Here is a 24,184-nt window from a genome sequence, read left to right on the forward strand (position 1 = left end):
AACGAGCTTTATTTCGAATGATATTTCCATCTTCATCCTTCTTATTTTTGAAAACCCAACGAGTACCAATGATCTTGGCATCCTGAGGAGGTGGGACGAGTTCCCAAACATCAAAACGCTCGAACTGATTAAGTTCTTCCTGCATAGCAAGAGACCAGTGTTCATCTGCAACTGCTTCTTGAGCATTCTTCGGTTCAAATTCAACAACAAAAGCACAAAATGCACACAGATTGTGAAATCTGCTTCGAGTAGAAATTCCTTGATCTAAATCAGTGAGAAGATTATCTGGTGGATGATTCTTCACAGTCCTAGAAGACTTAGGAAGTTGGATATTACTCATCTCTTCCTCATTAGAATTGTCTGCCTGGAAATGAATAGGAGTTGTCTCATTCAAAAGAGACTGACTCATTTCTGCTTGTGAAGATTTATCTAAAGGAGTCACAGATATCACATTTGACACACTATCAGGAGTCTTTAAAGAGCCAGAAGATTCATCTGAAGCTTGAGTAGATCCTGAAGAATTGTTAGAAGACTGCGATGGACCTGGAGAATCTTGACTCTTCGATTTGTCAGAATGAGACTGTCTCTTTTCAGAATGAGACTGTCTCATTTGGGAATGAGACGGTAGATCCGCAGTGTCTTCATCAATCGAAGATATATTCCTTGAGGATTCATTGAAAGCAATGTTGATGGATTCTTCTACTTTGTTCTTGACAGAATTATAAACACGATAAGCTTTGCTTGTTGTAGAATATCCCAAGAAAATTCCTTCCGTAGATTTTGCATCGAACTTGCCTCGATTATTCTGAGTATCTAAGATAAAACACTTGGAACCAAATACTCGAAAATAACTAATGTTAGGAGTCCTTTTCTTAAGCAATTCATACGGAGTTTTAAGCAAAATAGGACGAATAAGTACTCTATTTAAAACATAGCAGGAAGTGTGTACCGCTTCAGCCCAAAATTTCCTTGGAAGCTTACTCTCATGCAGAAGAGTTCTGGCAGTTTCCTTTAAAGTCCTGTTCTTGCGTTCAACTACTCCATTCTGCTGGGGAGTTCGAGGAGCTGAGAATTCATGAATGATTCCTCTCGATTTGCAGAAGGTTATGAAATCCTTCTCAAATTCACCTCCATAATCACTATGGATAGTCTTGAGCTTAAATGAATACTTAGTCTCAAGGTTAGTAATAAGATCCTTAAACTCAACAAAAGCTTCATCCTTAGTTCATAAAAATAGTACCCAAGTAAAACGAGAATAGTCATCAACTATAACAAAAGCATAATACTTACCTCCCAAACTTACATACCTTTCTGGACCAAAAAGATCTAGATGAAGGAGCTGCAATGGAACAGAAGTTGATACTTTATTCTTAGCAATAAAGGAAGTTTTCACCTGTTTTCCAAGTTGGCAAGCTGAACAAGGTTCTGTTTTCTTGTACTTCAGCTTGGGTAGACCTCGTACCAGATCATGAGAACATATCTTTCGAAGAAGATCCATGTGAACATGACCTAGACGTCGATGCCAAAGATTTTGCTGATCTTGAACAGTAGCAAGACAAATTTCCTCCTGCTGTTCATCGAAATCTAACACAAAAATATTTCCTTTTCTTTTGGCAACTAAAGCAAACTCGTTAGTCTTAGTACCAATATAACATACATCTTTATCGAACTTAACCTTATGACCAGCATCAGTAAGTTGACTTACACTAATGGGATTGTATTTCAAACCGTCAACTAAACGAACATTAGAAATAGCCAACCTGTCATTACCAATGGTGCCTTTTCCAATAATTCTGACGGTGTTTGAATCTCCAAGAGTAACTAAGCCACCTTCCTTGGCAACTAGAGACAGAAACTTGGATTTTTCTCCTGTCATATGACGTGAACAACCACTGTCGATGATCCATTTATTTCACGGAACATGGACCTTCAAGCAAACCTGCAAAAATTGTTTTATCTCTTCGGTACCCACTTGACCTTGGGTCCCGATTGGTTAGTATCACAAATCTTATATAGATGTCTATCTGATTTCTTAATCCACATCTGAACAATATTAACAGATGTATTAGCAGATTTATATCTAGCAGACGATTTATCAGATGAGTTAGAGGAGTGGCCCTTGATACCACATAATCTAGATTCAGATGTAGGGTGACCAGCTTTGCCACAATCTCGACATTTCTCATAAGGCATCTTATACTTCATAGGAGCTCGCTTGTATCCTCCTTGAAATGCACGTTTCTTGATTGATTCACATCCTAAACCTCCTTTATCAAGAGAAGATTTTTGTTCACCAAGAAGAGCATTCAACGTTCCTTCTCCATGGAAACATTTAGTTAAATCCTTTTCAAGCTGTTCAATTTTCTGCTTTAATTCCGGAATAAGAGGATCAGGAGCACTGTCTTCTTTAGCAGTTTCTGGATCAACAGAGATTGACTCTTTCTTCAAGGCTTCAAGGCATACATCTTTCATCTCAATCTCATTTTTGAGATATTGATTTTCTTCAGTAAGTTTTGAAACCTTTTCAAGCAAAAATTTGTTTTCAGCAACCAAAGATTCCTCCTTCATGGGGTCATCCATTTCACTAAGAACTTCACTTAATGCTTGTTTTAAATAAGCATTATTTTCTTTTAGCTTCTTAACCTGAACCTGTAAATTCAACATTGATGAAGATATATTTGAATTATACTTTATAGTTTGTACCGCATCATTGTCACTAGAGTTGTCCTCAAATCCTGCAAAGCAAAGTTGAGCAACTTCATCGTCTGAATCGATCTCTACGTCAGATTCATCATCACTCCAAGTAATTAATGCCTTCTTTTTATTCTTCAGCTTGTAGCAGTCCTTTTTGAAGTGCCCTTTCTTTCCACACTCAAAACAAGTATCCTTGCTTTGATTCATTTTAGCTTCCTTGCTCGGATTAGATTTGAAGTCCTTCTTTGGAAACTGTGACTTCATAGGTCGTTTGGAGACATTCCATTTGGCAAGAAATTTATGAAACTTCTTGGTTAGAAGAGCAATCTCTTCATCAGAATCATCAGGAGATTCGTCTGCATCTGCATTAAGTGCAAGAGTTTTCTTACGAGGAGTGTAACGACCGGGAAATTTACGTTGTATTAGATCATATTTATAATAAAATATTTGTATTAATATGTCATTTATGTGTGATTATCTGTTAAACCCTAATTGTTATGTGTTACGTGTATTCCGTATTATTCCTGTATTTTAAAGGTATTTTTCAGATGTTTTATATCGTATTCATAGGGTTTATTTCAAAAGTTTTATGACCCAAACAATGATTTTAAAGCCAGTATTTCAAATAAAATAATGGGCCTTATTTTTCATCAAACGGCTTTTACAATCGCAATATTCTGAACATCTAGATATTTTATAAATTTTCCCGTTTTGCGAAAAATGACTTTTCCGGGCCCCATTGGGTGTTAAAAACCCCACAAAAATCACATTTTTATTTTTATAAAATTATAGGACTTTTATTTATACCATTTCTTTGTATTTTTGCATTATTCACAATTTTTGGGAAATTTTAGCATATATATTGCATATATAAAATATTTATAAATTAAATTTTAATACCCAAAAATTATAAAAATTAGGGCCAAATATTTTTATTAGATGTATAATTAGCCCCTTAATTTTATTTAGGAGTATTATTTTTCACACTATAAATAGCCTAATTATCAGTTAATTATTATAAATTAATTATTAAAAATTCTGCAATTTTATGGAAATTCTCTGAAGAACAAGTCGGGTCGGATTTCGGGTCGAGAATCAATACCTGATTTTGAACATTTCTGAGCACCAAATCGATCGATGTAAGTATCCAAATTGATCCTCACGAGTTGTTCTTTCGGTTTTTGGTATCAAAAACATGTTTTGATGTGTTAATTTTCAATTTCAATTTCTAGGGTTTATGCTAGAATTAGTACTTTTCGATTTTAGGGTTACCTGTTGAAATTGATGTTAAGAATAACTTTATTTGATGGTTTATGATCGATTCCTGCTAATTAATTGTACAGACGATTGCTTGAATTGATAAGACTATATCTAGGGTTTATGTATTTCTTTGTTTGATCATTTTTTATTTTTGAGATAACTGAGATATGATAGAGTATAGGGGTTTGATTGTGTGTGTTATAAGCATTATTTTCATATATAGAACATAATTTTTGATGTACAATTTAAGAAAATCGGATTTTGGTCGGGCTTTGAGTCGGTTTTGGCCGGAATCTTGTTTCCGGGATTATTGATGTGTTTTGTTCGTTAATTAATGTTTAATGGTAAGTTTAGAATTGATTCCCAGTAAAAACGAGTACAAACGGTGGTTAGTTTAGCCAGAAATTGACTTCGTCGGAAACTGTAGAAGTTCACCGGAATTCTTCGGGTCTTTGGCCGGAGATTATTACATGGGGATGATTGAAGCCTGGAAACTTGGGGATTATGTTGTTATGTTCGTATGGAATAAAAACCCTCTAAAAATTATGTCAAACCATCCCTGTAGTGGCCTGAATTGAAGTGGCCGGATAATTTTCCGGTGACCGGGAAGCCACCGGAATCTGGGTTCTTGGTGACCCATTTACCCGAATTCAAACCCGGATTAAAACCCGGTTTTGATCTGTTTTTGTCAGAAACCAATTTCTGACAACTGTTCTGAATTTTGATTTTTGATTTTATTTTTATTTATTTTAAAAATCAGATTTATTTATTTTATAAATTGATTAATTAATTATTTAATTAATTGATTTATATTATAAATAATTCTGAATGATTTTCTAAAAATCAAATTGAATTATTTTCTTATTTATTTATTATTTATTTATTAGTTTATATTTATTTATTTATTATTTTAAAATGATAAATTATTTTGATAATTAATCAAATAATTTTCAATAAATTATAATAAATTCATTTTAATTCTGATTTTTCTTAAATATTGATTTAAAAATTATTTTAGGGTTTTAAAAATTAGTAATAATTATTTATAGTGAATGATAAATTGGTATTATCAGTGTTTAATTGATAATAATTAAACCGTTAGTCCGAAAAGTACTAATTCTAGCATAAACCCTAGAAATTGAAATTGAAAATTAACACATCACAACATGTTTTTGATACCAGAAACCGAAAGAACAACTCGTGAGGATCGATTTGGATACTTACATCGATCGATTTGGTGCTCAGAAACGTTCAAAATCAGTGATTGATTCTCGACCCGAAATCCGACCCGACTTGTTCTTCAGAGAATTTCCAGAAAGTTGCAGAATTTTTAATAATTAATTAATAATAATTAACTGATAATTAGGCTATTTATAGTGTGAAAAATAATACTCCTAAATAAAATTAAGGGGCTAATTATACATCTAATAAAAATATTTGGCCCTAATTTTTATAATTTTTGGGTATTAAAATTTAATTTATAAATATTTTATATATGCAATATATATGCAAAAATTTCCCAAAAATTGTGAATAATGCAAAAATACAAAGAAATGGTATAAATAAAAGTTCTATAATTTTATAAAAATAAAAATGTGATTTTTGTGGGGTTTTTAACACCCAATGGGGCCCGGAAAAGTCATTTTTCGCAAAACGAGAAAATTTATAAAATATCTAGATGTTCAGAATATTGCGATTGTAAAAGCCGTTTGATGAAAAATAAGGCCCATTATTTTATTTGAAATACTGGCTTTAAAATCATTGTTTGGGTCATAAAACTTTTGAAATAAACCCTACGAATACGATATAAAACATTTGAAAAATACCTTAAAAATACAGGAATAATACGGAATACACGTAATACATAACAATTAGGGTTTAATAGATAATCACACATAAATGACATATTAATACACATATTTTATTATAAATATGATCTGATACAACGTAAATTGTCCGGTCGTTACAAGGAGCTTCTTCTTCTTCATCATATCTGCGTAGCTGATTTTCGAATTCTTCCAATTCACTGAATAGTGTTGGAGTGTCCATAGTCGAAAGCAGTGTTGAATCCTGCAGAATGGTAACCTTTGGAACAAACTTCTTTGGCATTGCTCTGAGAATTTTCCTGTTGATCTCAGATTGAGGAATGATCCTTTCCAGAAGTGAGATAGAGTTCATCAATGTCACGAATCTCCCTTGAGCATCTCGCACGCTTTCATCTCTTTCCAACCTGAAACCTTCATAGTCACTCATGAGCACACTTAATTTTACTTCACGTAGCTTAGAAGTGCCTTCATGGCTGACTTTGATCGTATCCCAGATCTGTTTGGCAGTAGTACATGCTGATACTTTTCTTAATTCTGTAGTTACCATGCCATTGAAAAGTGAGTTCATAGCTTTAACATTGGAGTTCATTGCATTCACTTCTTCAGGAGAGAGATCCTTGAGAGGTTTCGGCTTCCCATCCTTTATAGGAGTTGTAAAACCATTTTCTACAGTATCTCATTCAAATGCATCATGCTGGAGAAAGATTTTCATCCGGAACATCCAGTCATTGTAGTTTTCAGCACCATGAAGCAGTGGTGGATAATTGTTTGAATACCTATCTGGTTGAGCCATGGATCGCTAGCAAAATAAACACTAAAAAGAGAATTAAATGCACCTTCTCTGATACCAACTGAAATTCGATGGCTCGATAGATAATATAATATTTTAACTGTCAAGGCAAATGGGACAGTCTCTTATACAAATGGGACAGTCCCTTTACAAATGTGATAATGAATGGGACAGTCTCAATTAACTGCAGAATATAAATAACAGTAATGAAAATGTAGAATGTTGAATACTGGAAAGTAAAAACACCAGAAGTTTTCACTTGGTTCGGCCCCTACACCTAGTCTATGGCCTACATCCAAGTCCCTATGCCAACTAACATAGAGAATGTATTATATCCACTTAAAAAACAAAGTACTTACAAACTTTCCTTGATTACAAACTTGGCCCACTTGATAGAAACCTTTCCCTAGCACACAGCTACCTAGCACAAAGCTACTAGGCCTTCCTGGTGTAATCAAACTCCCACAACCCGGGACAAGTGATATAATACACGATTCAGATACAATAATATAATATGAAAGTTTACAACTCAACTAAGCTTCTTATTTTTCTGGATATGTATCTCAGGTATAGAACAAGAATATGTTTTTCAGATGATAAAGAAATGACGTGAAAGCGTTAGTTACAAATCTGAAATGAAGAGTTGTATTTATAGACAAAGTTCTAACAGATTTATTTTTAAACAAAAGATAAGATAGATAAGATTTGAAAACAAGTTTGTTTGAAAATATTTGAATGAATATTGGAGAAACTAATATGTTAGTTATTTGAAAAAGATAAACCAAGTAAAGGATATGTCTTGAAAGATTCAAACTTGGTTTATAAGATAAGGTTTGTTTGAGATAAGTTATAGAGATAATTATTGAGTCAAACAAGATACATAAAACCCTAACCGTTATCTAAACCTGGGATAACTTCCTGAAATATCTGAGCAAACTGCAATGCTTGAATCTCGGATATAGTATTGCTTCATTCTGTTGATTCTACAAATTGTTGTTGAATAAACTTATCATCATAAACCCGAACAACTAACAGAAACAACGAACCTTGCTTTTGTCTCGCACATTACGTATGCAGTTCTTCCATCGAGGTCTCTGTGTTGACTTCACTACTTCCTTTGTAGGTACGCCTTGCTCACTTCTCTTTTGTAAGGAGTAACTTTCTTTCATCCTTCTCTCTCTCAAGCCATTCTTCCCCCGTGAGCAAAAGTTGATTCCCTCTCGTGTCCGTCTGACTCTTAAGTCGCTTTTCATGATGTAACGCCCCCAAATCCGTGGTCAGAGGATTTGGTCGTCACTATAAAATCTCAATCCACATTAACCTGTTAAATCAATAAATAAATGCCAGCGAAAGATATTTAACATAAATGACCCCAACTAATCCAAGATATTTTAAGGTTACGGTTCTAGAAACAAGATATCCAAATTCCACAAATAAATTTTTCACTTTCTGTTAAAACTCTTTTCAACAATTCTCAACTCAAAACTTAACCCGCTAGTATAACTTCGAAAAGAAGTATACTAGGCCCACCTATAAAATAAACAACTATAATATAATATAATATAATATAAATAACTTTATACAATAAAACTTACACTAGTCCGCAAACCCTGGACCAACCACCTTCCAAGAGCTTTTTCTTTGTTTCCTCGAATTACGCAATTAAACCGCGCAAGCTAATCCTCACTGGAGGTTAGATTTAAAAACAGGCAAGTATGAGCGAAAGAAATTCTCAGCAAATTAATTATAACATATATAGGGTCTTTTGATATAAAACCGATATCTGCATCAGCGGAGAACATTTAAAAGCATAATTGCTGACTCGTAAAATTATAGTTGAGGAATTCCAGAATTGATTCCTTAATTGTATTCAAAACCATTTTGATATTTTTGAGCGAAAGGCTTCAGCAATACTTTGAATCTTGACGAGAATAAAACTCATAAAACAGTGTTTACGGAAATATCATAAACCATAATAACATGAAACAATGATTATGGATTGAATCATAAACTTTATTAAAAACCGAACTCTTGAAATTAAGACTTATCAACGTTCAAGAAATTCCAAACTATTCAGTATCCATCATTATCGACTAAGTTTCCATAGACTTAGCCTGCTAAACCAGCCTGATAAGGACGGGTTGAATAATTAAGAAGATCCCAATTCATTCAAGATTCTAATTATCACTGAGCAACAAATGTTGCAGCAACAATCTGAACTTCGAATTCATTTATAAATACTGTAATTTTCTCGAAACTGAGTGCTAAGAAAGAATAACTTTAATCCAAAATAGAACAGTTGATAAATCATTTATTCTATGAATATCAAAAAATGATATGTTAATTTAGATTGGGATCATCCTCCGACGGACGTACTATCACATGCTGATCAACCCGTGTGATAGCACAAGATCATGATTCATAGAAACGTGACCCCAAAATCACTAGTACTCAAATAAAAGGCAATACTCGCCTGTGGCAAAATGATGTCATAATATTTCATATGGCACTTAGAAATAGCCCTCCGCTGGACCGTCCGTCCCGGTCACTTACGCAATTATGATCCAATCTTAAAACGTTTTATTGAAATGGGGTCATGATAATCAACACCCAAAATAATTTTATTCCCCCAATTATTGGGTAGGAATATTCGCAACCAAATCACTTTTCTCAAAATTCAAAACATTTATAAATCCGATAATTGGATAAGTAAAATCACTTGACTATTCTGAACATAGAATAGCAGATGAGTAATTGCATAAACAAAATTATTTAATTCAGCGATATGTAAAATATTTATCAATTCTAACTGAATCTGGAATGCAATACTTTCATGATAAGATTTAAAATAAATATCACTTGAACAATAAGTGATGATAGGAATACTTGCATAATATGATTCGAAATAAACGTCACTTGAACGATAAATGAAGTTAGGGGTACTTGCCTTTGAGATTTAGCAGTTAGTCACACTCGCAAAAATGCATCTATTCTGACATTCTGTCTCAAAACATCACCGCTTTTCTTTACAACACTTTACTGATATGCTGCTCCTGCGATTGCTAGAAGCCAGATATCCAATGCCATTCCATCTCATTCTTTATCCAACACCCTGTCCTGTTTACTCGAACGATCCGTATCTATAATTAAAAGATACAACTTTAATCATCTAATCGATAATCACTCGACGAACTACGCGTCAACAGCCTATCGTCTACCCATACGATAGCCCATATATAATTAAAACAGACAAACACAGGACTCTTGACCCACATATGCATATAATTCACATAGCATGTAAGCACATAGTCCACGTATCACATAATTCATATCACATATAACTCGGTTCGTCAAAAGGTTCGACTCGGTACGTTTAAAACTGAAATCGGGTCCAAAAATATGATTTATCGATCAAAATTGACTCAGAATGATATAAAAATCAAACGGTCCTTTAATACAAAAGAAATTAGGTTTCAAAAGTACTTTTATTGAAATCGGAATATTTTTCTGAGTCTAGAGGTGTTCGTTTCGTATTAAACGGATGAACGGTTTATTTATAAAATATCGTGTCCCAACACGTAATTAGGTTTCGTAAAATTACATATCCTCGTTTGACGTCTCCGATAATTATAGGTTACGTTTCCGTATTTTCAGAATTAATTTCCCGGAAAATCGGGCAGCGACTCCTTTGTTTATCGGCCTACCCGTCGAAGCAATTCGACGTCAAATCAACAACAAACAACCCAACAATTAATTCAACTGATATAACAACCGAAATCCACTTCACAAATCCCAATCACCGATTCAACTAATTAATAACAATCCATAAATTCCCAAACACCAACTAAATATAGTTATTAATTATTATTCGTGTTTTTATATTATGTTAAAATATTAGGACTCAGATAAATATCATCACCGTCCACCGTCCGCTCGTCGAAATTCATCGCGGACGGCGGCAAAATTTCGCGGGTACCCGATTAATTCTCGGGTTTTCAACGCAAGAACTTCGCCGATTAATCCTTAAAAATAATTCCGTGCGAATAATTAATATCATAAGTATTAATCAAAATCCTGCAGAAAATCATTAAAATTATTATAATAATCCGATTCACAATCTGTAACAAAAACAGAACAAGAATCAATTAAACAAAGCAGTCACACGCGCGAACGCGCCACAGAACCACAACCAAGAACACCGCACAGGCGGCATCGCCGCCTTCCACCGCCATTCACACACCCACACTCGAACACACACACACTTAAACACACACACGTACACACTAACACACACACTTAAACACACACGCAATACAACACAGATGATATACATATGTATATAAACCGAAAACAGGGGAGGAATCGAAGGAATCGCCGGAAATAACCGGCTGGAACTCACCGGAAATTGCCGGGAAAACGGAAAGAAAAGAAGAAGATTCAGGGAATTAGTTAAACAGAGATATATGAAGGATGAAAGGGAGAAACGAGGAGGTCGAGAGACAGGGAGAGATCGAGCGAGATGAAGGAGAGGAGAGACTGAGATGCTTAAAAAAATGAAGTTATAATTTCCCTGGTGTGTACACATATCAACTGGAACAAATACGTGTCCCGTTTGATTGATTAGTTGCAGAACACGTGTAGTACTCCTCTGTATAACCCCATTTCCGTAACGATTTATTTGGTATAACGAAGTAAAGTGCGAATAAATATTAACCAAACAATTTCAAATTAATCTTAAAATATTAGAAATATCCCAATCTTAATAAAACATAATTTCCGAAATTTTAAAACAATTCTTGAAAGGTAATTTATACCCGCTTTTATCAATTAAAAGATTCAACGCGCAGTTAAAATTAATTCTAATAATTCCCAAAATAATTTTAAAATTCTCAGAATATTCCAAACTTAAATAAATATGAGTTTCGTAATTTTTGAAGAATTTTGGAATTAAATACGGATTTTACAAATAAATGCAATCAGAAAATCATGCAGGGCTAAATAATTGATGAAATATTGATTTCTAAATTTTATAAAATCCCAAAAATAATTATTGTAATTATAAAGTCATAAAAATAATTTTAAAGATAATATAAATATTTATGAAATTAAATTTTCAATAAAATCACTTTTAAAGACAAAAACAAAACGATACGACTCAGTAATTAATAATACAAATACTTCTCAATCACAACTGAGTCTCACACAATTAATATTACATACAACACATAGCAGACAGAATATTCATTCAATCCCTAATATTACTAAATGAACTCAATTTACCGATATCAATAAAATCGGCTTTCAAATAAACTTTTGAAAATAATACATTTAAGTAAATATTTTCAGAAATTAATAAGGATCGATATAACACTTAACAATTAGCACATTACCATTTAATAATACCAATTCGTCAAATAGGAATAAAATATCCGCCATTTTATTCCTTCTAAATCTGAACATCACATAACCATATTCAATTATTAATAATAATAATTCTGAAAATATGGGGTATCACACATGAGCCTTCCAAGATCCCACCGTTTCTTCTAGCGTCATAGTCTCCAGGTTGCCAAACTGCTTTACGGTGGAGGCAATTTGCAAGAACATCAATGGTGTCGCACACAAAAGTTTTTAACCACATAACTTTCTATAATCTCTTCTCCTAATGCCCATTTATTTGTAACCAGTCCACCTAATATTATGCCGAAATCATCAATAGACTTTGCGTCTTTCATAACCATGGATTCAAATTCAGTCTTCAGTGTTTGCACCTTTGTCATTTTAACGCGCTATGTTTCTTGGCACATTAATTTAATTTTCCCAGGCCTCTCTGGCGGTCTCCTTGTCAGCAAGAGATAGAAGAATGTTCTTTGGTATTACCTGGTAAATCTTAGCCAAGGCAATCTGATCCACTTGTCATCAACCGTCGTTGTTTTAGGGTCCTTTAGTGACACCGAATGAATTTATCCTTTATCGTCTGCGTTCGATACTCGCTCATACCGACAATTTCCTGAAACTCTTCATTTATAATGTTATAAAAAATATATATTAAAAAAAAGTATGTGCAAAAAGTATAAAAGGAGTGAGTACTTGGGCACACTTGCATAGTTCAAGTGGTTAACATTTTATATTCGTCGCTCCAAGTCCTGGGTTCGATTTTCGCTCACCCTAAAAAATTATGAGAACAGACATTCATTTATAACGCTATAACCATATTTGTCAAAAAAAGAGTAAAAGAGTGAGTACTTAGTAATGAGTTGTTGTGAAGTTGAAGCTTATGAAATAAAAATAAAAAAAAACTAGAAGATCCGCAACAAAATTTAATTTTGTTGCTTTTATTACAATTTATAAAAAGGCTAACCTATGAAATATTTTTTTCTCAGCAAGGTTATTTACGAAAGACAAAAAGATTTAAAAGAAGCGCTAAACGTGAAAATACGCAGCTAATTTTCTAATTTTTCACATTTTTTATGTAAATATGAACGTTCTCAGATTTAGCCAAACAGTCTGCTCAATACATAAATGGGATTTGTGCTCATATAAGCTTATTTACATTGCTCCCAACCACACACTATGTCATTTTTGAAAAAACTTGAACTAAGCCCCTTCTCCAGCAGGTTAATTTGAACTAAGCCCCTTCTCCAGCAGGTTAATTTGAACTTTGTCTACCAGACCAAGCTTCTAGAAATGACGGGATCGGATATGACGGGGAAGGTGGAGTTGTGTCTAATAAAAAATTCACCATGAGCTCCCAAGAAATGTACAGTTTATTAGTTCCTCCCAAGAAATGGTTTATTAATACGTTTACTTAGCCATGAGCTATAAATTAACGCTATAAGAGTTATATAAGTGGTTATAGCTGTACTTGTAGTACGTTTGCTACGCGGAATACACAAGCAGAAAGCATATAGTGTAAAAAGTATAACAACGGCAACTAAGCAGTCTCAAAGTTTCAACGAAGTCATGATTTTGCAACTGAAATCGATTCTAAATATAAAAATGAGTTTCAAGGAGTACGATTTAAGCCGAGTTTTTAGTCAATTAGACTTGGACAGGCTGGTATAGTTATAAACTTGCTCAAACTTGTTAAATAACATATATTTCACAAAATTAAATTTAAATAAAATATTAAAACATTACAAAATTTTGACATTGATAATTTAAATAATAATGTTCGGTTTTTAAAGTTAGAAATTAAAATTGAATATGTTCTTATAACCGGACTTAATAAATAAAATGATGTGAATTAAGAAACACGTACATGTGAATATATGCTATTACAAAATAAATATTTGTATTTAATCTCTATATAACTTGTAAAACTAAAAAATATACGCAATTCAAAACTCAATTATTTGCCAATTTTATTTAAATTTTGCTTATATATTAACGAGCCGATTTTAAACATGAAATTTTGTTAGATAATGAAACTCAATTGGACACATCTTATCTTTAAAAATAAACTAGGCCCACTTCTCACAAAATTTGGCTCAGTTAAGTTCAGCATGATGAACTAATTTTATGGGATAGAAAATTATCTATTTTATAGTAATATACAATTAATTACTACATATCCTTTTTTATCTAATTATTATTTTTCTTATAATACCCCAATCACCAATGTAGTATTTTATCCATTAGTGGCGGCGATAGCTTATATAACTTATATAAAACGGTAATTTAGTTCATACTAATTTTTAATAATATATTTATCTTAAAATTATTAATATATTAATATAAATTTATATAATTGAAAAATAAATTGAAGAACATATATAATAAGTTATAATATTATATATTTTATAATAATTTGAGACTTTACTGAATATAAATAATATATTATAAAATATGTTGTTCACGGTACTCGAATCTCAAACCTGTAGAAATTGTTAAAAATAAAGAATCTAAAAATTAAATATAATAAGCTGTTGAGAGGATTCGAACCCTAAACCCTATGAGAGCAGTTTAAATATTAATAAAATATTATTATTTTATTATTACATCGAACGTTTTACATCTATGTGTGTTTCACACTTGTTATTTACCGCCTACCCCACAATTGACCAACTATCGAATAAAATGTGTTCAGCTTATAATTATATAGTATAAATTAGTTTATATTATTCGCTTTGTTTAGAAAAGCAAAAGGGTTTTAAGTATAATTATACATTTTGCCGCATCCAAATCAAAATAGATATTTAGAGTACATGTCCTTAATTTAAATATTAGCCAAAAATATATAGGGTGTTTTTAAAAAATACAATATTTTTAATAAATATTTTAAAAATACTGTCATTTTTAAATTTAATTAAAAATATAATTTTTTAAATTTCATTTTCAAAAATACGATTTACAACTATTGCAACCTATTATGTAACTTTTATTTTATATTTATTAAAATTAATTTTGAAGTTGATTAGGTTGCAAACTTGAAGCACAACTAATGCATCTTTAAAATTAATATTTTCAAAATTTGAAATTAAGTTTTATAACGCTGCAGATGTTGCAAACTAAATTTTTAAAAATTAAACTTAATAATTGTATTTTTGAAAATAACCTTGAAAATGATAGTATTTTTTGAAAATTAATTTAAAAATATAGGTATATTTGATAATTTCTCCAATATATATGCATCTTATTATATTTTTGATTAAATCCCATCATAGTCTACCCCAAACTATGAACATCCTTTTAGTTAGTAAAAAATAAAGAAAAATCTAATTTTGAATCTTAAAAAAAATTCAAAATGAGTATTAGAGAGAATACATAAAGTTCATTTAAAACCATAAATTTAAAACCATAAGTTATCTATCCGTATATGTAATTCATGTTTTTCTTCTTACATAGAGTAGTTCATTATCAAATACTACTTTTTATTATATATATATATATAATTAATCATCCGCTAATTTTGAAAATAAAAGAATTATGGTGGCTCAGTTTCTTATTAGCTTATCTTCTACGATTATATAGACTTTTTATTTATTTAAAAACTGAATATAAAATAAAATAATATTAAGTAATAAAAATTAAAAAATATATATTAATAATACCTATTTTTTTTTAAAAAAAATTAGTAAGATAAAAAGGAATTAAATTAGACAAAAAATCTTACCTAACGAGTATTTAAAACATATAATTTTAATGAAAATACAAATAAAAAATATAAAAATCAATTTACCTAAATTAGCTGCATCATAGTTGCATTCACATAAATGTTATATTTTTTTTAGTCGCACGAAAGGAAACATTCATCAAAATACGCAAAGACATCAAACAAAAATAGTAACACTAAAAAAAATAGTCTACTAACAACATTGATAACTAAGAAATCTCTTGCAAAATAGATTTTTGTTTAAAACTTGTTAAAGTTTTAAATAATAAAAAAACCATGGAAAAAAGAAGGGAACTTAGGGCATGTTTGGATCCTACCAAATAAGTCCGTAATTATTTATCGACCAGTATTTGCGACTCAACTTTTAAGTTGGATTTACAAATAAGTTGAATGTTAGTAACGCTACTTTTTTCAACTTATTTTGATTTTGTTGTTTTTGTATTAATTTTAAAATATATATATTTGTAAATATTATTTAAATATAAAATTCACGAATTAAGATAGTTATATATAAAATTATTTATTTTAGTTAATTTACGTAAAACAAAATCTAACGTATAAGTAAATTATCCAAACATTTATATAACTAATAAATTTTCATATATTATAAATATATATGTATATAACATTTCCCAAACGTACACTACTGAATGCCGAAGGAGCGGAGAAAACGAGGTCAACAGAGAGTTCTTTTTAATAATTTTAACTATTGATAGCTAATATCAATCATATATGTTCAATGTTCTTTTAATTTTTAATGTAAACCTCATTTTATCAACGTGCTTCCTCATCGTTAGTGTAAAACATTATAGACATTGAAACTTAATGTAAAAATATTTTCCATAATAAAAAATCAAATATTGGTAGATTTAAAAATTAAAAACTAAAAAATTAAAAATGTTCTTAAATTATATAATTAAAAATATTAAAAAGACTCGGTAAACTGCATGAATTATAAAATTGTATAGTACCCATATAAATAATATTTGTCAATTGGTGTGCTTGTAAGAATAAATGGAGGTAATATTATATTACACGAGTCGCACATGCATCTTGCACGTTTCTATATTTTGTTGTCTTCGTCGTTTGTAAAATTTAATTGTTTTCTGCCCTGAGACTCCAACAGAAAGAATAAATGCACTAATAAAGTAACAAAATGGTCCAACACCAAAGTTAATTGGAGTAAAAAAGAAATAAAAAATATTTTTGTGTCATCAACAATGTTATTGTTGGACCTTGGACTTGTTGGACAAGAGGAGAGGAGCCCATAATAAATTAGATTATAATATCTTGTACTCGGCCCAAGAAGCCCACTTTGTAATGAATAGCCCATTTTGGGTCCCTATAAATAGAAAGGCATAACCTCACTTAAAGGGGTTGACAAATTAAAATAAAGAAGTGATATCTTAAATATAATAGTCTAAATATAATAATATTCTAGGCACATCATTTGGCGCTAGAAGTAGCTTTATTTTACAGATCCAACCGGAATATGATTGTGGACGAGCTTGATCCAGGAACGGCCGGACCAACCCTGGTGAAGGAGTTGACGGCAGAAATCGCCGCCGACCCCTCCACCCTCGGTGGTCAAGAACCACCCAAACAGTCAGTGTTGAAACCGAAGTGTTTATTCCCTCCTCAAGACGGTCTTTCTCATGATCAACCGGCGAACGTAAAGAACGCAGATCAACGAGATAAGAAGAGAAAGTATAGGTCAGACCAATGTTTCAAAGTCCAGACGTCCAAGGGCAAGAAGGTCATGTCAAGCGACATGCGGCTCCATCTTGAAAAGAAAGAAAGATTGAAAGCTTAAGACAAAGATGAACCTGAGGAACCACCATACTCAGATGAAGAACTGGAACTGTTAGAGCGTGAGACTCGAATGCTCCAAACCAAGCTCGAAAGGAAGCGTGAAATCCATCGCCTTCGCCGAGAACTCCAGCTAACGTCAATCGAGAATCGAGAATATGAGGAAGAGCTCTATGATGAGGAGGATGACCCCGAATACGAATATGAACCGTCGGCTAAATCAACATATTCACAGCCCCACGAGCGTCGACAGCGCACAGTATCGTCTGCCGATGCTTCTCAGCGAACCGAATCTACAGATTCCATCCCACATGAAGAGTTTGCCAAGATGCAGGAAGAAATTGCCCAGATGCGCACCATAATGAGAAATCAGTCGGAATTTGAAACCGTCTCCGAGAGTCCCCTATCATTGGTCCTCGAAAAAGCACGCATCGATAGGACACTGAAAACTCCTGCCCTCGACCATTTCGATGGATCGTCCGACCCGTTAGCGTTTCTCAACACTTTCGACGGTCGAATGGCATTTTTTGGGCATTTGGAAATCGCTCGCTGTCAGTTTTTCTCCACATGCCTTCAAGGCACAGCCCTGCGGTGGTATAGTAATCTCCCCCCTCGATCAATCGACTCATGGACAATATTAAAGACTAAGTTCCAAGCCCGATTCTCGAGTAACTACAAAGGCATCAAGGTTACAGCCTCTTTGATGACAATGCATCAACGCTCAAGCGAAAGCCTCCGCAGTTTTTTAACCAGATTCAGGGAAGAGATCGCTGAGATCCCAAATTTAATTGAGCAAATGGATGTCAATTTCTTAACGGCAAGTATCGATAAATCAAGACATGGGCTGCTCCTAGAAGAAATTTTTGAAAAAAGGCCAAAAACCCTACAAGCGGCGTTCCAGATTATCGAATATCGTATGATGCTACAAGAAGCAGTTAGTTGCATCCAGTCACCCCGTCGCTCCTCAAGGTACGAACGTCGTCGAAGTTATAGCCCACGATCTCCCGCACGTGAGAGACGCCATGAGCGTCGGCGATCACCGCCACCGCGTACGGAGGACCGCCCTCCGAGGGACAGGAGAGAAAGGGACTGGCAACCCCGCGCCCGGCCAGAAAAAGAGTTTACTAAATTGAACACGGAAAAGACAATAATTTTAGAACAAAACTTGATTACAGACCTCCAAGGCCCATGAAGGGCGGTAGGCCCCCCTGTTCCAGATATTGCGACTATCATGAAGATACCGACAACACAATAGAACAATGCTTTCAACTCAGCAACCTCATAGAGGGAAAAATCCGTCGGGGAGAACTAGTACATTACGTATATTAAGAGGATAACCCCAGACGTCATCATCGGGGGGAGGATGATCGGATCATTGACGTCATATTCAGGGGGGTAGCTTCCGGATGACTCTCTCACAACTCCAGAAAAACATACGTCCGGGAAGTTTTTAACGTCAATCCATCGACGGTTCAATGCCCACGCGCGAACCCGACACCCGTCATTTCCTTTTACGACGATGATTATCGCCCGGGACTCATCGAAGGTCATCAGGATGCTCTTTTCATCACAACCCGAGTGGGGAACAACACCGTGAAAAAAATGTTGGTCGACAATGGAAGTTCAGTTGATGTTCTCTACCATCACGCGTTCTCGCGAATGGATATCGGCGAACGATGACTTGAAAATTCTCGAACTCCGTTGTACGGTTTTACAGGAAATGAAGTTCATGTAGTTGGAACCATTGATATGCCAGTACTCTTCGGCTCACCGCCTTGCCAGATCTGGAAGGTCGTAAAATTTCATGTGATCAGTGCCTCATCCAGCTTTAATTCCATGTTAGGTCGTACTACAATCACAGCCTTAAGAGCAATAACTTCAATCTCCCATTTGAAGATGAAATTCCCCACTGACTTTGGCATTGGAGAAATGATTGGAGATCAAGCGACTGTGAGGCAATGCTACTTAACAACAGTTTCCCCACGAAAAAACGGGGAAAATGATCTAGAAATTAATCAAGTGCTCGATATTGACCCCTGAAACTCAATTGACACCACAATCCAGAATTTTTGCTTCCCCACAGAAGAAACTGAAGAGGTCGAGGTAGTCGTCGTATATCCAACAAAGATAACCAGGGTGGGAAAGAAGCTCCCCGAAAATTTGAAGCAAGAGATCATTAGCCTGACCAGAGAATTCACTGACATCTTCGCCTGAGATTCGAAAGATATGCCGATAATTCCCGAGATAGTAGCACGACACTCACTTCACATCAACAAAAACGTCGCACCAGTACGACAAAAATGTCGAATATTCTCTGACGAAAAGAAGACAGCTATCGATCAAGAGATTGACCGACTACTCGAGGCCAAATTCATCGAGCCCGTTCAATTCCCCACGTGGATCTCAAACGTCATTTTGGTTAAGAAAAATAATGGAAAATGGCGCATGTACGTCGATTACTTGGATGTCAACAGAGCTTGCCCCAAATATTTTTACCCTCTCCCAAACATCGACTAACTGATCGATGCCACGGCAGGAAACGAGCTTCTTTCCTTTATGGACGCCTTTTCAGGGTACAATCAGATAAAAATGGATTCTAATGATTGGGAACAAACAGCATTTATCACACATAGAGGCGTATTCGGATATCGAGTTATGCCATTTGGCTTGATTAACGCCGGAGCAACTTTTCAGCAGATGATGGATACGATCTTCGGATCACAAGTAGGGAGGAATATGTTAATCTATGTGGATGACATGATAACCAAATCCAAACTCGCCATCGATCATTCACTCGACCTCCGCGAGACCTTTGAGAATGCTCGAAAGCACAACTTGCGTCTTAATCCTAGCAAATGCTCCTTTGGCCTTACGTTGGGCAAATTTCTGGGATTCCTGGTTACGCAGCGAGGTATCGAGGCCGACACTGCACAGACAAAGGCAATCCTGGAAATGGAGGATCCAAAGTCAATCAAATATCTACAAAAATTAACAGGGTGCATAGCAGCCCTTCGGAGATTTATCCCCCAGTCATCCAGAAGATACCTCCCGTTCTTTGCCATCATAAAAAAGGCTTCGAGATCGACAGCTTTTGAATGGGACATCGAGTGCAAGTCTAGCTTCGTGGAATTCAAAGCATTTTTTACAAATCCTCCCATTCTTACTAGGCCCATCCTAGGTGAAGCCCTGCGGGTTTACCTGTCGGCCTCCGACCAAACAGTCACAGCGGTTCTTGTCCGGCTCGATGAAGGAAAGGAAGTTCCAGTGTACTACATTAGTCATTCACTGCGAGATGCTGAGACTCGTTACCCGCAGGTGGAAAAGCTTGTATAAGCTTTGATTATCGCCAGCAGGAAGTTGCGACACTACTTCCAAGCGAGGGAAATTCACGTGCTAACAAATCAACCTCTCAAAAGAATCCTACACAAACCCGATATGACGGGAAGATTAGCGACATGGACCATCAAACTAAGCCAGTTTTACATCGAGTACAAGCCTCGAGCCGCCATAAAGGCTCAAGCACTTTCAGACTTCGTGGCTGAGTACCAGTTCAAAGCCAAACACTCGAACCTCGAGGAAGATCAAATACGACCATGGTTATTGTTTGTTGACGGTTCCTCAACGGCCAACTCAGGGGGAGCAGGGATAATCCTTATCAGCCCAGAAGTGTTTAAGGTCCAACAAGCCCTCAAATTTAAGTTCCAAGCGACGAACAATGTAGCAGAGTACGAAGCGTTGATCGCAGGGTTAAAACTCGCGACAGAACTCGAGGTCACCATTATCGATATATTCGGTGATTCCCAGCTGGTGGTCAAGCAGATAAGCGTAGAATTCAAGGCTCATAATGAGAACATGTCCAAGTACCTTTCAATCACGCAAGAGTTGCTTAAAAAAATTTCCTCATGGAAAATCTCGAATGTCGATAGGGCGGAAAATTAGTGGGCAGATTCCCTCGCCAAGCTAGCCTCGTCCAACTCTCAAATCAACCTTGACCCAATATATGTGGACATCCTGACATCCCCAGCTATCGACGCACCATCAGTCAATCACATCCAGAACGATCCCGACTGGCGAAAGCCTTTCCTCGAATATATCCTTGAAAATAAACTACCAACGAAAAAAAGTGAAGCTCGCTCAATCATGTTTAAAGCAAGAAACTACTGCATAATAGGCTCGGTTTTATACCGGCGCGCCTTAACTGAACCTCTGCTACGATGCCTAGGTCCTGAGGAAGCGGATCAGGAAATCCTCGAGGTACATACAGGAATTTGTGGGGAGCATCTCGGGGGCAAGAACCTAGCCCTCAAGATCGTTAGGCGGGGGTTATACTAGCCCACGCTTCGGAAAGATTGCGAGGATTTCGTTCGAAAATGCCAAGCATGCCAACATCATGGAAACGAGAGTCACCAACCCACAACGGAGCTAAACTCGGTACTCGCCCCTTGCCCTTTCTACCCGTGGGGGATAGACATCGTGGGGCCTTTCCCAAAATCCAAGAATCAAGGTCCAACAGTTACTAAATCGATAATAAAAAATGGGTGATGGATTAATAGAAGAATTGAGAATTAACGGGAGGAAAATCAGATTTATTTAATATTTTAATTATATTTAATTTAATATTTTGATTTTATTAGTAATTTTTATATTAATATATACTTATGAAATTACATATATAATTATTGAAATTTATTTAAAATTGTTTTTATATTAAATAATTTATTTTTTAATATACGAAGAAGAATAAAAAAGAAATAAAATGAATTTCAGAAATCAAATGAATCACCTTGTCCGTATTTTTAAATAAAATTATAAATTTTTAAAATCATGATCGGTTTAGTTACTAATATATTATATATAATTGGTGGACAAGTAGGGATGAGTAAAATCGAACCGAAACTGGAAAAATCGAACCGAGCCACTAAATTTCGGTTCAGTTTGGTTTATTTTTTTTAAAAAAATTCTGGTTATTTCGATTTTCGGTTATAACCGAATTAAAATCAGTTCTATTTACTAGAATTTTGGTTCAATTTTAACCGAATTAACTAAAATAAAATATATTTTTTGAATTATATATTCTAATTTTTATATATAATATAATTTAGTAAATATCAAAACAGAATATTATGTCGACTGTGGTACAGTCTAGATACTATGTTATGTTTATTGTGGTCCAGATCATTTGATCAATAAGATCTGAAGGTCATGATTGAAATAATAACTAAACAAAACATAATGAGGGTATACCAAATTATATCTAATTCCCGTTATTATAAAATACAAAATTTTCTCGTTCGGACCGCGTCAATGACAAACAATTATATGATAATTTATATTTATAAATTATCATATAAATAAGCGCTCAAGTTCGAATTCTACCAATAACAAACATTTTTATTATTATTATTTATAAAGATAAAAGTAAGGCAAATGGTTTAGATCTTATCAACCTTAAACTAAAAAATTATATACCTCCAAATTTAAATTTTCATAATGAGGTTATAATTTTATATTAATTACTTTCAATATTTTATTACTTATATTATAATTTAATCAACACAAATAATATAAATTAAAAATATAAAATAGTATTGGGACCTGTTGATGGCACGGATTGTAAAGTAATATTATTTATATATTTACATATTATTTAGGCTCCACACAAATAATGTATTGGATTCGTCAATCCCACAGGTATCGGTAAAGTGCGGATGTAAGAAGTAATATACAGATCTAGCCATGTCTAGGAATTCCTCAAGTACTCAAAGTAGCCCTCGATTAGAGTGGAGGTTGAGTTCAGAGATGGATTAACGATAAGAGATTACTCGCAAGCGTATTTTTCATTATTACGGGTCTCGAGCCGGACGATAGTGTGTGCGACCAGCACCAGGGCCCTAAAATTAGCAGGGCGTGTTATTTTTTTAAGTAATTATATATGTATGTACACTAAAATAAAAAAAAATATTTAGCTAATAAAATAACACTAATTTTTAAGTTTAAAATATTATACATTTAAATTTTTTTTATTATTATCATGAATAAATTAGATAAATTCTACGTACACAAATTATCTCCTACTCTACTTTAACTATGTACATAATCTCCTTTAATTAGGGCTGTAAAATGATTGGGTAGAACCGGACACCACTATGTTATCGGATCATTTTACTTTTAGTGTGTCTAGATTTGGGTCCAAGACCATATTATTCGGATACAAACTAATCTCAGGTATTTAAGGACCGGATCCAAACCAAATATGAGCCGGTATCGTATTTTTATTTTTTTAACCAGGTAGTTTATGATCCACTGGATACGAGTCAAATATGATCCACTAACATTAAGTATCATTTTTATTTCAACTATTCAGATGATTATTGGTATAAAATTAATATAATACTATAAAAATAATAACCATAAAAATCATACTTTATATAAAATTAAAACGTGTACAAGATATAAAGAAATATAAAATGATTATTTACTTACAAATATAAAGGGTTGAAAATATATTCTAAATATGGGGTCTAATGAAATATGAGACATGGATCATATTTGGATATTTGGGTAGGATCATTTTATAAAAAATAATATGAAACCTAATCCGAGCGGGTATATGAGTGCTCAGATCCGGGATCATATTTTATCCGAACTTAATTTTTCCGCCAGATTTGGAGCGTTTATAAAACGGATATG

At 33.9% G+C, this 24,184-nt stretch overlaps 1 protein-coding gene across 1 annotated transcript; it reads left to right on the plus strand.

The window, feature by feature from the left end:
* Positions 1 to 20,929: 20,929 nt before the first annotated feature.
* Positions 20,930 to 21,433, plus strand: LOC141718139 (uncharacterized). The gene has a single exon (XM_074520520.1). The coding sequence runs from the start codon at positions 20,930 to 20,932 to the stop codon at positions 21,431 to 21,433; it is 504 nt and encodes a 167-aa protein (XP_074376621.1).
* The last annotated feature ends 2,751 nt before the right edge of the window (positions 21,434 to 24,184 follow it).

The sequence above is a fragment of the Apium graveolens genome, chromosome 1 (assembly GCF_009905375.1).
Source record: "Apium graveolens cultivar Ventura chromosome 1, ASM990537v1, whole genome shotgun sequence".
In the NCBI taxonomy this organism is placed as follows: domain Eukaryota; kingdom Viridiplantae; phylum Streptophyta; class Magnoliopsida; order Apiales; family Apiaceae; genus Apium; species Apium graveolens.

Bases quoted from the DNA above. Each gene is read 5' to 3' on its own strand.
- LOC141718139 (XM_074520520.1), top strand. From the start codon at position 20,930: ATGACGGGAAGATTAGCGACATGGACCATCAAACTAAGCCAGTTTTAC.